The sequence below is a fragment of the Hippoglossus stenolepis genome, chromosome 16, assembly GCF_022539355.2.
Source record: "Hippoglossus stenolepis isolate QCI-W04-F060 chromosome 16, HSTE1.2, whole genome shotgun sequence".
Lineage (NCBI taxonomy): Eukaryota > Metazoa > Chordata > Actinopteri > Pleuronectiformes > Pleuronectidae > Hippoglossus > Hippoglossus stenolepis.
This window is the reverse complement of record NC_061498.1, coordinates 14,302,529-14,321,121: the sequence shown is the minus strand read 5'-3', so window position 1 is coordinate 14,321,121 and position 18,593 is coordinate 14,302,529. Positions and strand designations below refer to the sequence as shown.

Here is an 18,593-nt window from a genome sequence, read left to right as displayed (position 1 = left end):
GCGTAAAATGTATGAAATATTACACATGAAGCTTCTGGAGCAACCAGATGAACAGGGTTATCCAATCAAAGATGATTTCCTCATCAATAAACCTCGATAAAAAGAATTAGGGTTAGTGTGTAAACAAAGCGGCGGCAAAATGAAACTGTAAATGATTAGCTGTCTGAATGTGTCCTTCGTTGATTGCTAAAATCAAGTTGTGTGGGTTCTGGGAAGAAAAGAAAAAAAGTGGAGATTGTGTATCTTTGAAGGCAGCGTGTTAAACGATCATTTGCAAGTCTAATAAATCTGTTCCTCTATGCCATAGGTCACTAACAGGCGGACCACCGTCCGAGTCCGGACCCAGAAGCCGTCCCGAACGGACCCGGACCTACAGCCAAAACAGAAGGTTATGATTTAAAACCTGACGGGGCGCTTCTATTTGTAACCGGCGCAGCTTTTGTAGTCTTTACGGTAGTGGTTTAGCGGATGAGGAAACGCACAGACCAATTGAATGCGAGTTAAGCCATCCCACGTGATACTACTCAGCCAATCAAGTCTGTGCATTCCAGGCGGTAAACATTGCGACTCGACAGTGCAGACAGATGAGAGTTAGAGGCAAGTTACACATGAACTTGGGTTAGGGTTAGGGTTAGAACTGTCATGAACTTTGACAGTCAGGTATTTGGTGCATGCAGATGTTGATACAACTACTAGGCTACTTAAATATATATCACACTAAATAGTTAGACATTATGATCTTCCGGACCTTTGCTTCAAGAAATTTTCTCTAACTGGACCTCTTTAAATTTTAGTTGAATACCCCTGGTCTAGATGGTGTGAACAGAGAATTGCACACTCATATTCCTCATCCTTTGTGTTACAGCACATATGGGGTCTCAGACGCTCCTGTGAAGTCAGAGTCTCTGCACGTCATCGGCCCACTGCTTTCAGTTTGAGATCCAACAGGTACAATTTCTATTCTGGTTTTACCCACACAGTTTATTGGAGGTTACAAAGGTAGATGACAGTAGTGTGTGAATTTGTGTGGACATTTGGCTAACCCACACTGACACCTAGTGGCTCATAGAGGCAAATGATTTATATTTAATAATCTTTTAATCGCATCAAGAGGGAAACAGGGAAATAGAGCTAATACTACTAAAAATAACCTCTTGTAAAACATTGGAATAATTACATATGTTATTTGAGATCATTCATATCGATATAATATCATATTACCAGTGGTGGAGGAAGTGCTCAAACATTTGACTTAAGTTAAAGTACAAATAGATAGACAGAAATGTACACAAGTAAAAGTAAAGTACCACATTAACGTTTCTACCTGAGTAAAAGTAAGTAAGTTCTTGCTTTAAAATATACTTGCAAAGTATTAAAAGTGAAAGTGCTTGCAGAGTGTAGCCTATTCCCTAATACAAAGGTCTAATACATCATTATGGCTGAGAGTCTGCAGTGACTTCCTCTCAATCCATTTCAGGTGTTGTTTTCTGCACCAGTGATGCGAGATTAGATCATTAATCCCCCTCTTGTTATTTTGATTACTTTTAGAAAATATAATGTAACCAAGTAGAAATAATTGCTGATATATGTAGAGGAGTAAAAGTGTAAAGTACCCAAAGATAAATCAGTCCAAGTTAAGTACAGATACGTGAAAAACGTACTTAAATACAGTAAAAAAAGTAAATGTACTTTGTTTCATCCCACCACAGCACACATGTTACTGCATCATAAAATTATTTCCAATTAAAAGCATTTCAAAAAAGCTAAAAGAGCGTTCATGATAAATCGTCTTCACGACAACACGTCAAGCCATGGTGATGGTTAAATTTGTCTTACTGTTGACTTCATGTTGTGCTTTTGTTTCTGCGCTTGAGTTAAAGCACGGAAAATACACGCAGAACCATGCAAAGCCCCAGTGGGCCGTGGGCCTAAACAAAGCTGTCATGCTAATTTCAAGCATGATCGATGTGTAATGGGCTTTAGCACACTGCTGCTGCCTCATTGGCCCCGCAGCATAAATAAGTGCAAGCACGTGTGGAGCATATTTTAGAGTGGCTTGTGTTCATGTATGAAGAATCTCAAACTGCACAGTATTGGTTTCTCTAAAAGAGTTCCGGCTCGCAAACACACACAGACTGGAATAAAAATAAAGATTAAAACTGACGTACAGTGAGAAATAAAACACACAGAGCTCTGTGGTTGGTTCCTCAGTCGAAGAGGTCAGGGAAGTTTTCTTGGCAGTATTCTTCAAAGTTGAAGTTGTCCAAAGTGAAAGGGACATCCTTCCACTTCTTCTTAGTCACCCTGCCATCAGGTGTCTGCAGGACCAAATGCTTAATGGCCAGATTGGGCAGCAGGGCGATGTCCTTGTACTTCATCTCAAATCCCCATTGCTGTGAATTTACATAAGAATAACACTCAGATCCCGCCATGCAATCAGCGCTAACATCAGCTCTATCAACAAGCTGCCTAGAGCAGGAAAGTTTCAGTATCTGAGTCTCAAATCAATATTTGGCAGAAGGTCCAACATACCTGGCTGCATTTGCCGTTATTGCAGCTGATAATCCGCCCAGGCTCCCAGTCCTCAAAACTCTTTGGTAGCATCAACTGCCCTCCCACTTTGTAGTGTTTCCTGAGAACAGAGACCAGATTAGAGCAGTGAAGATGTAGTGTAAAGACTGAGGTATTAATGTGCATTTGGATGAACTCTCCTTCCCAAAGGAGTTCAACTCACTTAAAGGCCGGATTGACATTGACATGGTGCACATTGTCGATGAGTTTAATGTCACTGCCAGAGGCCACAGGCTTGAAACAGTTTCGACACAGGAGCTGGATACTGGAAGCGGTGTAGAGACTCCTCTTCTGCATTTCACTGCTGTCTTTAATTCTACTTTTATTGACAGTTTCTGTCTGTATCTCAGTTATCTGGAGCCAAAGAAGAATAAAAGGTAAGAAAACACTGAGAACTGGGAGCACAGAATAAGAATGAACAGAGGGCCGCAGCCTCACCTTTCCGCGAAACTCTTTGGGGCTCATATCTTGGACCTGAGCGATGGCTTTTGCAGTCAGCTCCTCCAGATATTCGTTGGTGAGCTCTCTGCGTACCTCCCGCCCCCCTTTCAAGGCGACCACTGAATACTTGCTGTCTTGCGCTCTGGCACGTCCGCTGGCCTGCTGCTGGGCGATCTCATTTGTAAGCAGGCCGTAGCGCACCACCAGGTTGCATTCAGGAATGTCGAGGCCCTCCTCAGCCACGCTGGTGGAGATGAGCAGGTTGAGAATGCCCTGTCGGAAATGGCAGATCGTGTCGGCCTGCTCGCTCTGCAAGGTGTAAGTGTAAGAAAAGCATGTTAGGTCACACCAAACATAAATTGGTACGATCTAAAGCTCATTATACATCAGCACACCTGTGTCATGTAAGTGATGCCGTTGCCAGCCCCGGTCAGGACGTCTGCCTTGACGCCAGCTTCCTGTAAGGCTCTGTTGTGGAGGACCCAATCTTTCAGGCAGTGGATGCTTTTACGTGTTTTGCTGAAGAGGATCCCCTTTGACTGCACACCCGAACCGAACTGTTTCAGCAGAACGCTCTCAAGTTTGGCCATCTTTGGGTTCTCGTAGCGAGAATCTCTTGCAAATTTCCTCAAATCCGCCCGATTCTCTGCGTAACAAAAAAAGGTTTTTTTATAGCCGTTTTCAGTGACCTGCGAATTAAAGGTGCAGTGTGTATAATTGAGTGACATCTAGTGGTGAAGTTGCATTATTGCATCTGTCGCATCTTAGAAGCGTGATCACATCGGATTCTGCAGACTTTCTGCTGACTCTATTCTAAGAGGCCAGGCGGGGAAGAAAGTCTGCAGATAATCCAGAGGCTCTCACGTGGACATTTGCTTTCACACAAGCACCTCCTCTGCAGAAAGTGCAAAGAATCTCCGCAGTTGAGTGAATGTCTCAAAGCAGCTTTGGTTTGCGAACATGTGTGTGAGATACAACATAAATTCAATTCAGTGATGAAAATGTCTGTATTCCCACCTTGGAAAATTCCCACCAGGAAGAGGTCTGTTTTGTCGATTGCTGTTTTGGACTTAGAGATGTAGAACTCCTCCAGGCTGCTGTAAGCATCCATCATACGCAGGGTATCGTTGATGAGCAGGGCATCGTTGTACTGTCTGAGGTGGAGAGCACATTGTGCGAGCTTTCTGTTGTTCTCTCTTACCCCTAATACATTCAAACAGATGACGTATGGGTGGCATTGAAATTAAAACAGCCTTAAATTAGAGGACGAAAAACGGAAACATACCTCGCTGCTCTAAAATCACCACATCTGCCTCGTACTCCTGCGTGCCACACTCTCTCAGTCTGAAGTCTGCAGGTAAGTTCATGTGCTCTTGGATCCTCTGCATCATCCGCTTCAGATCATCACCAAACGGATCCTAAAAGAACCAAATATGGTTCAAATTGTTCAAATATGATAGAGTCTGAATGTGCCAGTTTCCAAATGAGGTTTTTTTTTTTTTACCTCAGGCCTGTTCTCGACGATGTCAAATGTCTTGATGGGTCTCGGCACCTTCTTCTTCAACTCAGGGGCATAGTTCTTGGTTGAAACTATGGATGAGTCCAGGTTGGCACAAATCTGAGGCGGAGAGAGAGGAAGATTGTCAGGGAATTGGTTACGTACTGACCTTTTATATCGTGTATGAAAAATAATATGCCTGACCAAAATTAAGTCTCAAAGGCCTCTGCAGGAATGATTCAAATCAGACGTTTAATGTTTTGTGCTGGGAGTTTCCATCCCGTCTCTGGCATTGGGGATAAAACATTAAGACAGTCGCCGTCTTCAAGAAGATAATAAAAATCCTGGCATGACTTCTAGTGAGCCAGACTTGTAATCTGCTCCCTCCCATTTGGTGTAACACTGGGATGTTCTGTGCTTCAAGCTTTTTGGTTTGACTGGTTTGACTGTGACTGCGCGCACCTTGGACCAAAATCAAGGAAGGACAACTGTGGCTTGTGAAGTAAATCTTTTTTATTTACCACTGGGAACACCGATTAGAATTTCAGCCATCTTTCATCAAAAAACATGCAGAAGATTTTTCTTCATTAAACATGAAGAAGAACAGAGATGTGGGACATCACACAGACATGACAAGAGAGACCCTTACCTGTAGGACGTGCTCCACGGCCTTCTCCAGGATCCTAGCGCCCCCCGTCCCTGGCGATGCAGTGAGACCCAGGATCTGCGGCAACGGACGCTCTCCATTCAACTTTTTCTCCATGTAGAAACTCATGATCTGGTTGTAGACCGACTTCTTGTGGGTGTGGTGACACTCATCAACTATCAGTAGAGTGATATCTGCGGGGAACCACAAAAGCTCAGTTGATCATCTCATTACGAAATCACAATCAAGGCTGTTAAAACTAACTTTCACTGACCCGAGAGCTCAACATGTTTGGTTTCCTCGCTGTTGGTCAGAGCGTTGTACAAGATCTGTGCTGTGCAGATGACCACGTCCGAGTCCTGCACCACTTTTCCGAAGAGGTCCTTCAAGTCGCTCTCTCCACTCACTGGCACCAGGGTGTAGTCGCAGCCCAGATGAGGCTTGAACTCTTTGGTGTAATGTTGGTCTACAAGGTGAACCTGCAGCACACAATACAGAAAACCCCACTGTATTTGTTCTGCCTCTAGCCACACTGGTTGAAAAATGCTGTGTTCATCTTGTCTGTTTGGTGCATTCTGGGTACCTTGTTGACCAGGACCACCACCTTGGCGTGCTGTGTGGTTTCCAGGTGTCTCTTGGCCACGTACACAGCAGCTCGCGTCTTTCCGCCTCCGGTCGGCAGCCAGATGATCACGTTCTCTCCCTGAAGAGCCCTTTCCACCACTTCCTGCTGGTATGAATACAGTCCGAAGTCTGCCATCCTCAACTTTACTCCTGTTTGACAACACATCAGAGTCCTACAATCATCACCAAAATACTGCAGGGAAGCAATTAACACTGGATTATACATTGACAGTGTTTTGAACACAGACACCACACTGTCAAAATAAAAGCCATTAATTTATCTATCATCTGCTGGAAAAGAAGCTGGATTGTTATGTACTCACCAGTCAACTGTGGAGAGGTGTGTGGTGTTCCCAGCTTCTCCTGGTCCACTATCACCACCCACTGTAGGTGGTGGGGCTTTTATAATTGTGTTGTGATCAGCTGTGTGAGGAGGACAGGAAACGAAAGTACAAGCCCATAGAATCTGACGATGGCCCCACTGAGGGAGGCTTTTGAGGGTCAACAGAGAGTCATCATTGTGCAGTGACATAGGAAGCTTAAACTATGCCATTCTGTAATATTTCTTACATAATCATTTTTTATTAAAGCAATATCCACACCTATTGTTTAAATATGAATCTATGCCGTTTACTCTATTAGCGACCTATAGCAGACATGTTCTGTTGTTGTTGATGATTGGCATGAACCCTCACGGGGCCCTATCTGGTTCTCATTACATCAGGAAAACGAAACCTACAACTGTCACTGTTTTAACTCTTAGTTCTCTGTTCTGTGATTTTTTATTTAATGTGCAAGTCATTGTTTTGCAGGACTTTAGCACTTGGGTGGTTTCTGTACCTTACTGAAAGTTGACATAATCCATACTGACAATACACAAGGATAAATATTAAAGAAAGAGGCAGATATTATAGCTTAAAGGAAAAACAGCAAGGAGCACTTTGAAGTGACAAAATGCAGCATGGACTGTATTTTCTCTGCTGATAGTTTGGTTCTTTAGAGCGTAAAATGTATGAAATATTACACATGAAGCTTCTGGAGCAACCAGATAAACAGGGTTATCCAATCAAAGATGATTTCCTCATCAATAAACCTTGATAAAAAGTCACAGTTTCTATAATAACAAACCCCAAATATTCCTATCCTTGTATCTTTAGGTCACGATACATTCAGGGTAAAAAGCTGATAAGGACAATCACAGGATCAATCAAGTACAATGTCATTTAGGATGAATAACCTCCATCTGAAAAGACTAAAGGAAAATCACAACAAGGTGTTATGACCCTGAGGTCGTGTGAAAGGTTCTATACATCGGTGTATGTGCTGTTATCTACTGTGCCTGTGGTGTGGATCTCTCTCCCTCTCCCTGCTGTGATGCTTGTGTGTGACATGTTTCAGGTGGTCACTGTGTGTGTAGGTTTGTTTCCATTGGTTCCAACCTCCAAGCTTGCAGGATAAGAGGAGGGCTTCCCCCAGCCCCTGGGGTCTCTCCTCTCTCCACTGCCAGCCAGACTGCCAGCCAGAATTGTTCCTTGTAAAGTGTCTTAAGAGCTGTGGTTGATGTACCAGCCCGGTTTGGTAGGGCTGGGTAGCATTTTTGTTTAGCCCATATTTTCTCCTGTTTTGGGATTAGGAGTTAGGTTAGTCACGTGTCTTTTTGTTTCTTTAATTTGAGTAGGTGAGTTTAGGTTGTTCGTCTTAAGGTTGTTTTTGTTTGTTGTTTTTCTGTTATCCCACCATGAAGCAAAAAGAGTTAATAAAGCTAAACGGGCTGTAATAATTTGTTGCTGGTTGTTCTTGGGAGCTGAGAAGAGGGGAGACTCATTCATCGTGTTGCGACTGGGTTTTCTCCTGGGCTGGGTCGTAACAAAGTATAATAAACAAATGCAGTAACTTCTAATATTAATATAAATGCACAATAACATAATAATAAAATACTATCTACTAAAAGTCTAATCTGTGGATAATCATCAACACCAGTCCACCATGTGAATCACTGTCATGTGCCTGTGTACTCAGCATGCCATGTTAATGATCATCTGTGTGATACAGAGAAACTAAAGTGAAACCTTCCTGCTCCTCCTCCATCCGCAGAATGGTTCTCCCGAGGGAGGCTCTGGAGGAACAACCGAACAGGCTCCGCTGTGCAGTGACAGGACAAGCCTGAACGTCCCTGACAGCTAGTCTGTCACTAACCCTGTAAAATCTGTACATGGATGATTTTATAATTATCTTAAACACAGTACGTGGCTTACAGATACGGTTTTCTTTAGGCCAGAGAGAGGCATTTGCAAACGGAATCTGGTTCTGCATTCTGTAAACCTTAACTGGGCCCTCCCTCTCTGTGGATTTCTATTTATCAGGAAAGTGAAACCTGCAGCCTGACTTACCAGAAAAAGAAAACTACTCTTAATGCACCATAAGACTCCTATTTGGGCATGAATGCAGGTTCTAACTATTAAAATGCCTGATGTATCCCTGATAATATCAGTTACAGAGTTTTAACCAAAGGGCCTGTAATTTTTTGTTCAGGGAAAACACTAACTTATAATGCTTTTCTTCACCAATGTTAGAAACACCCACATAAATGTAGCATATAGTGAATATAAATCCTGATTATATAAATCCAGTGTTGGACAATCAGATATAAACCTTCATCCTCCCTGTTGAAGGGTTTTTAAGGGATTCCTCATGAATCCACATTAAGGGTCTAAGGATAGAGGGTGTTGTGTGTTGTATGGACTGTCAAGGCTTCGAGAAAAATATAAAATATTGGATGAATACAATTGTCTTTATTTCAAAACAAAGACCTAAAAGTCGGCCTCCAACTTAAACATTGGTCTGAATGTTTCTCCTGTGGTGAAGTTGTGTGAAGAATATCCGTCATGACCACGGACTGTGTATAAAGATGGACAGCTTCCTCCCATTTCCCAGAAATGAATTCAAAACAACTTTATTTGTCCCTGGAGGGCAATTCAAGCCAAAATATCTCTAATCCCAGATATGAATGCTGCCATTTTGTGCCAATAATGTAATTTGGAGTCTGTGCAGTAGTGATCCCGGGTTGAAGCTGCAGTAGTGAGGTCCTGCCGATACATGCGTTCAACCAATCATGAGCTAGTCTCAGCTGTCAATAATGTGATAAGAACTGACAAAAAACATAGCGAAAAATGTATTGGGTTTATGACCTATACTGCAGCCCGCCACCAGGAGGCATTCAAATTTTTGGCTGTACTTTTTGGGGAGCAGGTATGTTTTCCATCGTTGTTTACAACTGAAGTCACATGGCTATTTTGTTGGCTATTTTGTCATTTCAGAAAATCCCCAAAACCTAAGGCTTGAGTCCGAGGATGGTTCTTTTAGTTTCAGTGCCATTATTAATTGATGTTTACTCACAGGGTAGGAATCACCTGCACATTCACAAGTCATTTATAAAAAACTTTATTGTCATGAACATTATTATAGTTACAGTAAATGGCATTTATACCATAACTGGAGACAGTAGCCATCCTCAAACTGGTGAAAGGTTCCCTCAGACTGACCTTTCAATAAGAAAATCTGAAATGCAGCATAGGTAGACTGAGGAAGAAGTACGCAACTGACAACCCTGAATAATGCAACACTGACATCACTTGAGTAATTCAAACTAGTCATAATTCAAGTACAAAATAAACATCCACTCACACACGGACAAACAATGAAACATTCAGTAAGCAGGCTCAAAAAGCGTCGGACAGTTACTTCCCACTAGAGAAGTGGGTGCTTTCCAATAGTTCATCACAATGTTTGTGACACTGTAAAAAGAAAACCTGCAACAAGAGAAGGCTTAAAATTGGATCGGTTTTTTTTGTGAATGCTAATTGTAAACTGTCCGCCATGCATGATCACGTACTACAGCTTGTGTAACGTGTGAGCCACCTTCTTTCCTAGGACTGCTGGTTAGCCCCCCCACCAGGCTGGGGACAACGTCAACTATGCGGTAAACCTGTGACTCCACAACAAACTGATGTGGCTTAACACGAAACAGACTACTTACTTTGCATGTGTGTGGAAGTGAGTCTACTACAGAACAAATCAGTGCCAACAGCTACAGTTATCACCTGCAAGCATGGTAAAAGCTATGCTAACGTATGACCTCATGCTAAATGGTTTGGAATAAAACCCTGCCAGTGGAGAACGGTGCATCAACAGTGTGTTTTTATATTAACCGTATATTAAGAAGTATCTGTGTTGACAATATGTTGTTTTTTTCTTGAAGGCAACAATTTGGGAAATGATCTTATTTTCTGTCTAGTCAGGAGTACCTCTGCCACGGCGCCAAGAAGATTATGTTTTCACCCCGCGTCCGTCTGTCAGCAGGATTATGCAAAAAGTACTGAATAGATTTCCACGAAACTTGCAAGAAAGAATAAAATAAGGTGGATCCAGGAATTTGTTGATCACATTCTTTAAAAATTGGCATTTTGGACATTTTAACACATTTTCTTGGGAATAATTCATGCATCTTGTTGACAAAAATCAGTCTTTTCCGCAACAGATGAATCATGACTTTACAGTCTCGGAGCCCATCGGCTGTCGTCTGATGAGGAATTAGCCTCTAGGGGCAACAGACAATATTTGGGGGCTTCCGGTGTAGACGGCAGATATCTGGGATTTCTAGATCCCAAATGGTATTTGCCTTTTATTCTGACCAACAGTAAAAAAAAAAAGTCCTTATAATCAATGGAATGAAAGGAGAAAAACAAACTCTCACTTTAGAGGCACCACTACAAACAAATGTGAGTAATTTTATTTTCATAAACAACTTCAACTATTGTGTTTATTGGCAATCGAATGATTCAATAGTTCCTGCACTTTTCAACAGTCCATATTTTTTCACAATTCAGTGTTTTAAGGACTTCACCTCTGAGAAAACCTTTATCTTTATATCCATGAAAATGACCGGGATGTTCAAGTGTCTGTCAGTAACGGAAGGCAACGTGGCTTTAGGTCCCGAGGTCCAGTTTTCTGTCAGTGAACTCGACACTACATTCGAGTGACAAGTTTTGAGCAAACTGGAATGATCAGATGTTATTAAACGCAATAATGAGCTGATTCACACAATAAATAACAGTAGAAAGAGTGGCATTGTTAGGATATTAACTTGGACCTATAACTTTGGTACACTTAATGAAACGTGTATTAGGATTGTTAACCCACTGTGAGTACTGGAAGAGAAGAAAATGACAAGATAACTTTATGGAGAAAAGTTAATGCCATTTTGACACTGTGCTCAACTGGCTCTGATATTTCCAAACAACCATCATGTTCATGTTTGTTAGAGTCCAACAATTCCCTTGTGAAATGTGTCAGTCGTGTACATACCCTTTAAATAACTCAGACATGACAATAGCTAGTTTCCTCGTGATCTGCTTCGTCTTGGTGTGTGGCAGCTGTGACGGTCGCTCCTCTTCTGTCGATAATTCTGCGGCGGAGTTCATTTCTCGATCAGGCCTCCGTCTTTTAATTTGAAGTAGAAGAACTTCTCCAAGGTGTTGGCACACTTGCAGTATTCACTGTCCGGGGGGTTGTACTCGCGGCAGTTGGTGATGATTCGCTGCAGGTCGGCAATGAAAAGCTTCTTGGTCACATAGTACCTGTTCTTCAGTCTCTCCGTCATAGTTTTCAGGTCTGTGGGGACAATTAAAGTCAATTGACAAATGTATAGTTTGCTTGACATAAAGAGTGAAAGTAATGAGGAAGAGGATCGCTCACCGATGGGAAATCGGATGATTTCATAGTAATCTGGAGCCTCAGATTTCTTCACTGGTTCCATGAAAGGCCAGGCATCAGGGTGGGTCTGGTGAGATAAAGTCCTTTAGCCTTCAGTAACGATACGTTTCAGTTTTAAAACAGTTGTTTTAAATGAAAATGATCTCCAGACGAGTGTCTTAGCGCTTGATCAGAAATAATCTCTGTCCATACTAACATAAGCGTCCTGCTGTTTTCTCACAAGAGATCATTCAGACATTCTAAAGAGTTTTTACTAGGGGGCTGGCCCGAGAACCTCCAGAGAAAGTCCGGAGGCTCTCACTCTGACATTAGGACTCTCACATACAGCCCTTCCAATGTCAGGAGATTATCCGGAGCTCATAACCCTAACCCGTATGTGTAGCAAAAGTGATGCATTCTAAAACTAACATTTATTAATGTAGCCTCTGTTCCTGTCTGGCATCAACGAGTGAGTCTTACCTTTATCTGGGCCAGGAGGTTCTTCAGCATGTTGTACAACACGTCAGGGTCCTTCACCTCTTTCCTACAAAACATGCAAAATGATAAATAAGAAAAATACTAACAAGTAGACGGAGATATTATATAAGTATTTTGTGACTTATGAAATTTGTGGTTTGGATGCACAGCTTCCTATAGCTGTATTCTATTTATTTAGTTAAAATGTTGCATTAAAACTTTCAATTGAATATTAACGGCCATGATTGAAAACTACAGTTGTTATACATGATTTAGAACATTATGTCTCAGATCGTTAAATACTGCATCAGTGGTTGAACAGTTGTGTAAAATCCTGCACAAGCAAAAATGATTTAGTGCTACTTGGTGTAGAATTTGAAAGACGTCTGACTTTTTATCTTTAACAAGCTTTATCCACTATGCTTTTATTGTGGAGCTTCTCAGGACTGTGCCTTTCACCAAGCTAACTAAAAATAATGACTGCATAAAGAGGAAATTCTCAAAGAGAGCCTGCTGAATATGAAGCTCCTCTAGAACACCTGATTACTACAGCAACACGTTCACAAGCATCTAAACAAGACAACCCGGTTTTCAAAATATAACGAGTTTACCCTTTGTCCTTGTTACTGGGTTTCCAGCCCGTCTCTCCTGGAAGACAAACACTTGTAAGTAATATGATAATGCCGTTTAAAGAACAATATTTTTTCTTCATGATACACAAACACCTACTTATGCCTGGAATGCTCTCCACTGGGATCTGTCGGACTCCCTCTTTGAAGCAGGTAAGTCCTGGGTAAACCTTTCTAATCTGGCTCTGCTTTCTCTCAATCAGCTTCTTAATAATCTGATGGAATACAAAGGTGATGTGATATTAAAACCCAGAGATTAGCAGCAGAAAACATTTTAATGAGAACACACCACAGCCTCACAAACCTCTTTCTGTCTTTTGATGATGTGCGAGAGCTCAGTGTAGGGGATTCTCGGGTTCAGCTCACACTCCATGAGCGTCGCTCCTTCGTAGTCTTTGATGTATCCCAGGTATCGACTCTTCGGCACTTTGATGTCTTTGGAAAAGCCCTGCGAGGGAAGAGCAAATTACTGAGCGGACGAGATCGCAGGAGAGGACGGGACAGGGGTAATGTAAAGGTCGGGCCTCTTGTACCTGCTTTTTGAAGTAGCCAATGGCGTACTCGTCAGCGTAAGTGAGGAAATAGAGAATGTTGTGTTTGATGTGGTACTCCTTCAGGTGGTTCATCAGGTGGGTACCGTAGCCCTTATGTTTAAAAGACCAAGAGAAGACAATCAGAAAAACTGCAATTTTGCAATAGGCATCTAAATACCGATGTGATTTTTATGGGGGGAAAAAAGAGGTCAGGTGGAGTGGCTGCAAGGTCGAGGGAAAAAAGGCTAACCTAGAAAAAATACTGCGGTTCTTTCTTAAGCTATTTTTTGTCTAGAATTGTGGTCTTGCGGTTGTACGCCTCGTACCAACCAGTCAAGATGCAGTTTTCGTACCTGTCTCTCCAGAATAATATAATCTTTGTAGTAAAAACTTGAACAAATTCAATAAAAAAGGTATAAACTGTATTTCCTGGCGATTCTGATTCTTGTAGAATATTAAGTTGTAGCTATGACAGCAGACACTTCACACATTTTCAACCCAGCAGCACTAAACAGTTGAACAGTCTCTTCAGTTTGTGGATCTGAAATTTCATCAGTATATCCACTTTTGTTCCTGAGGTCGTTTTGTTTTACCCAATCAAGACATTTGTGTGAAATGGTGAAGTGTGAATCGTATTATTGTCCATCTCTAGAATCACTGCATCTCAAAGTAAAGGATTCTACATACCTTCACTTGTTCATTGGATGTGACAGCACAGAAGACAATCTCCGTGAAGCCCTGAGTGGGAAACATCCTAAAACAGATGCCTCCGATGACGCGGCCATCTTTAATAAGGGCTAGGGTCTTGTGCTTCCTGTGAAAGTGAGAGATGTCAGGTCGGCGCAACGGCGACTGGCAAAGTCCGACTATCGGTAAAGAAAACATCTACTCACGGGTCAAACACCAGTCGTGTGATGTACTCTTTGGGCATGCGAGGTAATTGATGAGAGAAGACGTTTTGCAGGCCGACCAGCCACATCAGGATCTTCTTGTTGGACTTCTGGGAAAGAGAGTTTCCAATGACGTGGAACTCTATGATGCCTCGCCGCTCCTCCAGCCTGGCAGTCTCATCACGGGCAGCGTTTGGCGTGAGCAGATTAGTCTAGAAATACAACACAGAACACAACATATACACCGTCAGTGCTGCATTTTAAATTTGTAACAAGATGGAATATGTTGTGTTTAACCTTTAAAATGCGGAGGAAGTGACTCACCTCTGGTCCGAGCATAGCAGCAGGGTCAGTGATCGTCATCATAACTTCATTGACCAGCTCCATAGGAATGTCTCCCATCACACGTATCCGCTTAGCGTCCTCCAGGGTCAACGCCTCCGGAAGTTTACGCTTCTCTCCTGAACAGACGTTCGACAATACTCAGGTCAATGATGCTGATAGTGACTGTAGAGCCATCGGTGTTATTGTTACTCTTACGATTTTCAATAAGCACATTTATAAGAACAAACCAAAGATATTTGTCAGATAATGTACACCTGCCTATATATTTAACGACCTCCCCAGTCCCCAAGACATTTTGGAAGGGACAGGGGATAAATCATGATACAAGCTTGTCAACATGAACCAGAATCTCAAAGGAAAGTTTCAAACATCTTGACATCAAAGAGAGGAAATACCCAGTATTAGCGTGGTGTTTATAATCAAGTGCTTGTTGGGTGTATATGCAAGTATGTAGAAGTGCGTTGGGTGTTTTATAACAGTTTTTAGTGTTAAACAATCCTACATATAGTCAGTCAACTACATAAGACATATATATAAAGGTCATTTAAAAAATATTTAAAAAATAAATCAGAGCAGTGCAGAGGTCCCACACCTGTGATGGTCTCTGAACATCCAGAGTCGATGCCGCCCAGAGAGGAGATGCTGCTCAGGCCTTTAGCAAGAGCAGGGGAGCCAGACACTGCAGCAGGACTGATCACTGCAATGGACAGACACCAAAGTTCAGGCTGGTGGATTACAAACTGAAACAGGAAGTGTGACATCAGCTCAAACCAAATATGTGTAAGTGCCTTGTATTTACTATTATACATATTTACCTTTTATTATACCATTTTATCTTTTAACAAGCTCAAGTCTAATTTATGGTTTTCTGTTACACAACTAAATTAATTTCTGCATATGGATATTTGCACTCGTCACATATTATGCTATTATTGCGACAGGTGGTGTACGTAATTCCTTTAAATTCTTATTCGCTTAACTTATTTGTTTTAAATTGTTCCGTTTCTTGTATATGCTGCAACAAATGAATTTCTCAACTGGATACCAAAGTCTTTTTTATCTTTAACCATAGAGAGGAATTGTTTTTTGTAGTGGGAATGCTTCACATTCATTGGTCTGCTCTGAGTTGTTTGCGGAACTTAACTTACCATTTAACACCATTTGTGATTCCTTTAATTTCCCAGGACAAGGGATCTTATTGATGATTACAGAACAGAACTTATTGTTTAGGGCTGTCGAAACCTGACTCATAAAAGATCATACCCGGCTGTACACCCTCCTCACCTGTTTGATGTCCCAGCTGTGTGCCATCGGAGGCAGGCATGGTGAAGTCGGCCTCCCAGATGGGTGACTTATCGCCATATATTTCCTCCTCCAGCATGGACAGGAACCTGATGACACACATGTACAGATGTGATTAAGACAGACAAGTGCCCGACTGCACCACAACGCAATTGTCCCAATTTTAATGTAGCACACGCACCAAAGAACGGGATAAAAAGATGACAAGGGGATGATTCACTAAATCTAAATACTTTCCAACTGCGTCAGAGGCACACGCACAATTAAAAAAAATCTGCCCTTACTTGGGGAAGTGTGTGAGGATGAGTGTGCGTTTCTCTGGCAGCAGTTTATCCTTCTCCACTCGGAACTTCTCCAGGAGCTGGCGTCGGGTCACGGTGAAGATGGACTTGAGCAAGCTGCGGCCGAACACCTGAGTGGTTTCATAGCGCGGCAGGCTGTCGTTGCTCTGGGGGACATGGCAGTAGCACAGCCACCTGGGGGGTCAAAAGCAAAACACTGCTATTGTAAAGCATCCAACAAAGGGATATAGCAAATAAAAGCATCTAGCCGTCTATATATTGGTTATTGACGATAGAAACTAGTTAATGGCGTGATGCACCGTTTTCTTAAATAACAACACATATACACACCTGGTGTAGTCTACTTTGTACGCGGTCCCATCGTCTTTCTGTGTGCGCTGGCGATACTGCGTCGGCGTCTCCAGCTTCCAGTAATTGAGGCACAAGAGGAACATCTTTGACAGCTCAAACATGGTCTGCCTTTCCTTTGGTGCCAGGTGGCTGAATTTATACTGAACGAAATTCAAAACCCCCTGTGAAATATAACCAAACACAATAAGGACAAAAAGTTAGACAAATGTGACGATGATGCATCCTTTCAAACTAAATGTATGAAGGTGTTGGAGAATGAAGATGCATGTTTGTTCTTGATATAATCCTGTCGCTCTTTCAGGTGCTGCTAAATATATGAAAATGAACTGAAAATGTTTTTAATTTCATGTTCACCTGCTCAATGTTGGGCTTTTCGAAGGGCGGACTTCCGAGGGAACCCTCTACCACTGGCTGGCTCATCTGCAGGATGCATTTCCTTAGCAGCTAAGAGGAAGAGGGTAGAAATGACACATGACAGCTGAATGACTCCTCTGACCTGTGTGCTGGTGTAACGTCAGTATCCTGCAAATGGACTCTGTGATTAATCTTCCTGTGACAGTGATTTTAGACACCGCTTGCTTACCTTAAAGAGGTAAAAGTAGACCTGTTTGGTATCAGTGTCCTCCTCTTTGTGCACAGACATGAAAAGGTTCTCCACGTCCACCACCATCCCCAACAGCCTGTTAATCTCATCCTCAGACACGTTCTCCAGGTGGGACACATGATCGGCTGCAGACAAGGGATGAAATAAGACATACCCATTGCTCTATCGTGTGCAGACATTGTTGTTGGGTGTATGTCAGTGGGGAAAAGACCGAGGCGAATACTGGGGTGTATGTGGAAGGTGTTTGTACCCAGGGCATGTCCACAGCTGCGGCACGGCTCGCTCAGGCTGGCTGCTTGCTGCTGCAGGTCCATACGTGTGGCCGATGGAGGATTTGGGTTTTTCCATCCATTGCACTTGCAGGTGTCACTCGCCTGAGAACAGGTAGAATATGATAAACACCGAGTAAAGCCGCTTAAACTGTGACTCAACTGCAGCTTATGTGTCACTAAACGATGTAAGCATAAAGGCAGCTGATGACAGATTCATGGACAGATTTCATGTGAATAACACAAGTACCCGGAGACTGTGGTTGGCTACAGAAGTTAACATGACGTTAGCTCGTTAAGCTATTTGTTTATGTGTTTGTTAGCCGTGTCTTCACTGTGCTAACATTTGTCCCCCCATCCCCCTTTAGATGCTAACATTAGCCGGTCAGTGCTTTGTTGTTGTGAACTTTGGACTAGCTAAAGCTAGCTGAGGCTAGCTGGTGCTAGCTACCTTGCAAGCGGAGAATACGCCAAGTTTCTCAAGCTTTTTCGCCCGTGGGAAAGCTCGGACTTGGGCTTTCTTCTGGCTGGCACGCTGCTGCTGGCTCAGTCCCGGTCTTGCCGGGTCACTGTTCCCGGGCCCGGAGCCTGTGGCGGCGGTGCTGGAGCCAGCTGAGCCCGCGGACTGGGCTTGAAGAAGCCGGGGCTGTAAGGCCTGAGCCGGATCCGACATGTCCACACTGCGAGACTCGTCCTCTGCTCCCGTGGAGCCCGAGCGCTGCCTTTACTGACTGTCGGAAAACTGGACTCCGCTGCAGCGTTCAGCGTTGGAAAGGACTTTTTTTTCCTCCATTTATTTCCATTAGAAAAACAACACGTCAACAACGGTAAACAGTGCCACTAGTGATTTAGACTCGAAGCAGATTATCTGACACGATAACAAACTGTCAAAGCAGCACTTAAACACCAAAATGAACCAATAACATATTTCAATGTATAAAATTACGTGCCGCTATTGAACAGGCTTCTTTCCATCTGCTTCAAGCAGAATCACCTTTACACATTAAAGTCTGCACAGATCTTTAAATTCAGTCGGTTTTTAGTTTTATTTTGTAATGATTTTACAGGAAGTGCTGTTGAGGTCTGTCTGAATATGTGAGTACATTAGACTGTATGATCTTGTTTAGTGCCCTCCAGTGGCCATAGCGCCAAACTCTTACTGTTTTTAAATTTTTCAGTTGAGCTGTTTATTATTATTATTATGTTTTTTATGTCTGCCTTGGAGCCACTGGAGTGCAGTTACTCATTGTGAGCAGAAGGAAATCAGTCTTCTTGCCCCCTAGTGGACATAGTGAAAAGACATATCGTCAAACTGAAGTTAATAAATCTTTAAGTGAGACACTTTTACATTTAAAATTAG

At 42.6% G+C, this 18,593-nt stretch overlaps 2 protein-coding genes across 2 annotated transcripts; both read right to left on the bottom strand.

Moving 5' to 3' along the window:
- Positions 1 to 960: 960 nt before the first annotated feature.
- LOC118124096 (probable ATP-dependent RNA helicase DHX58) lies at positions 961 to 6,280 on the bottom strand. The gene is made up of 12 exons (XM_035181906.2): positions 6,104 to 6,280; positions 5,740 to 5,930; positions 5,431 to 5,635; positions 5,160 to 5,350; positions 4,517 to 4,630; positions 4,298 to 4,430; positions 4,030 to 4,215; positions 3,408 to 3,658; positions 3,010 to 3,321; positions 2,735 to 2,925; positions 2,533 to 2,632; positions 961 to 2,393 (listed from the first exon to the last, which is right to left on the bottom strand). The coding sequence occupies exons 2-12, from the start codon at positions 5,914 to 5,916 to the stop codon at positions 2,208 to 2,210; spliced, it is 2,046 nt and encodes a 681-aa protein (XP_035037797.1). The 5' UTR covers positions 5,917 to 5,930; positions 6,104 to 6,280; the 3' UTR covers positions 961 to 2,207.
- A 2,925-nt stretch (positions 6,281 to 9,205) lies between these two features.
- Positions 9,206 to 17,974, bottom strand: kat2a (K(lysine) acetyltransferase 2A). Its single transcript, XM_035181905.2, has 18 exons — positions 17,685 to 17,974; positions 17,215 to 17,338; positions 16,944 to 17,089; positions 16,715 to 16,804; positions 16,340 to 16,521; positions 15,992 to 16,183; positions 15,690 to 15,796; positions 14,998 to 15,102; positions 14,385 to 14,521; positions 14,064 to 14,272; positions 13,858 to 13,984; positions 13,171 to 13,281; positions 12,942 to 13,085; positions 12,738 to 12,852; positions 12,620 to 12,656; positions 12,012 to 12,075; positions 11,535 to 11,619; positions 9,206 to 11,450 (listed from the first exon to the last, which is right to left on the bottom strand). The coding sequence occupies exons 1-18, from the start codon at positions 17,904 to 17,906 to the stop codon at positions 11,257 to 11,259; spliced, it is 2,391 nt and encodes a 796-aa protein (XP_035037796.1). The 5' UTR covers positions 17,907 to 17,974; the 3' UTR covers positions 9,206 to 11,256.
- Positions 17,975 to 18,593: the final 619 nt, after the last annotated feature.

Excerpts from the sequence above, each read along its gene's own strand:
- LOC118124096 (XM_035181906.2), bottom strand. The coding sequence starts at position 5,916 with ATGGCAGACTTCGGACTGTATTCATACCAGCAGGAAGTGGTGGAAAGG. Across the intron at positions 4,631-5,159 it reads CCGTGGAGCACGTCCTACAG|ATTTGTGCCAACCTGGACTC; the intron begins GTAAGGGTCTCT and ends TCTCCGCCTCAG. Across the intron at positions 2,394-2,532 it reads ATAACGGCAAATGCAGCCAG|CAATGGGGATTTGAGATGAA; the intron begins GTATGTTGGACC and ends GTAAATTCACAG.
- kat2a (XM_035181905.2), bottom strand. The coding sequence starts at position 17,906 with ATGTCGGATCCGGCTCAGGCCTTACAGCCCCGGCTTCTTCAAGCCCAG. Across the intron at positions 15,797-15,991 it reads ATCCTCACACACTTCCCCAA|GTTCCTGTCCATGCTGGAGG; the intron begins GTAAGGGCAGAT and ends GTGTGTCATCAG. Across the intron at positions 11,620-12,011 it reads ACCTCCTGGCCCAGATAAAG|ACCCACCCTGATGCCTGGCC; the intron begins GTAAGACTCACT and ends TTATCTCACCAG.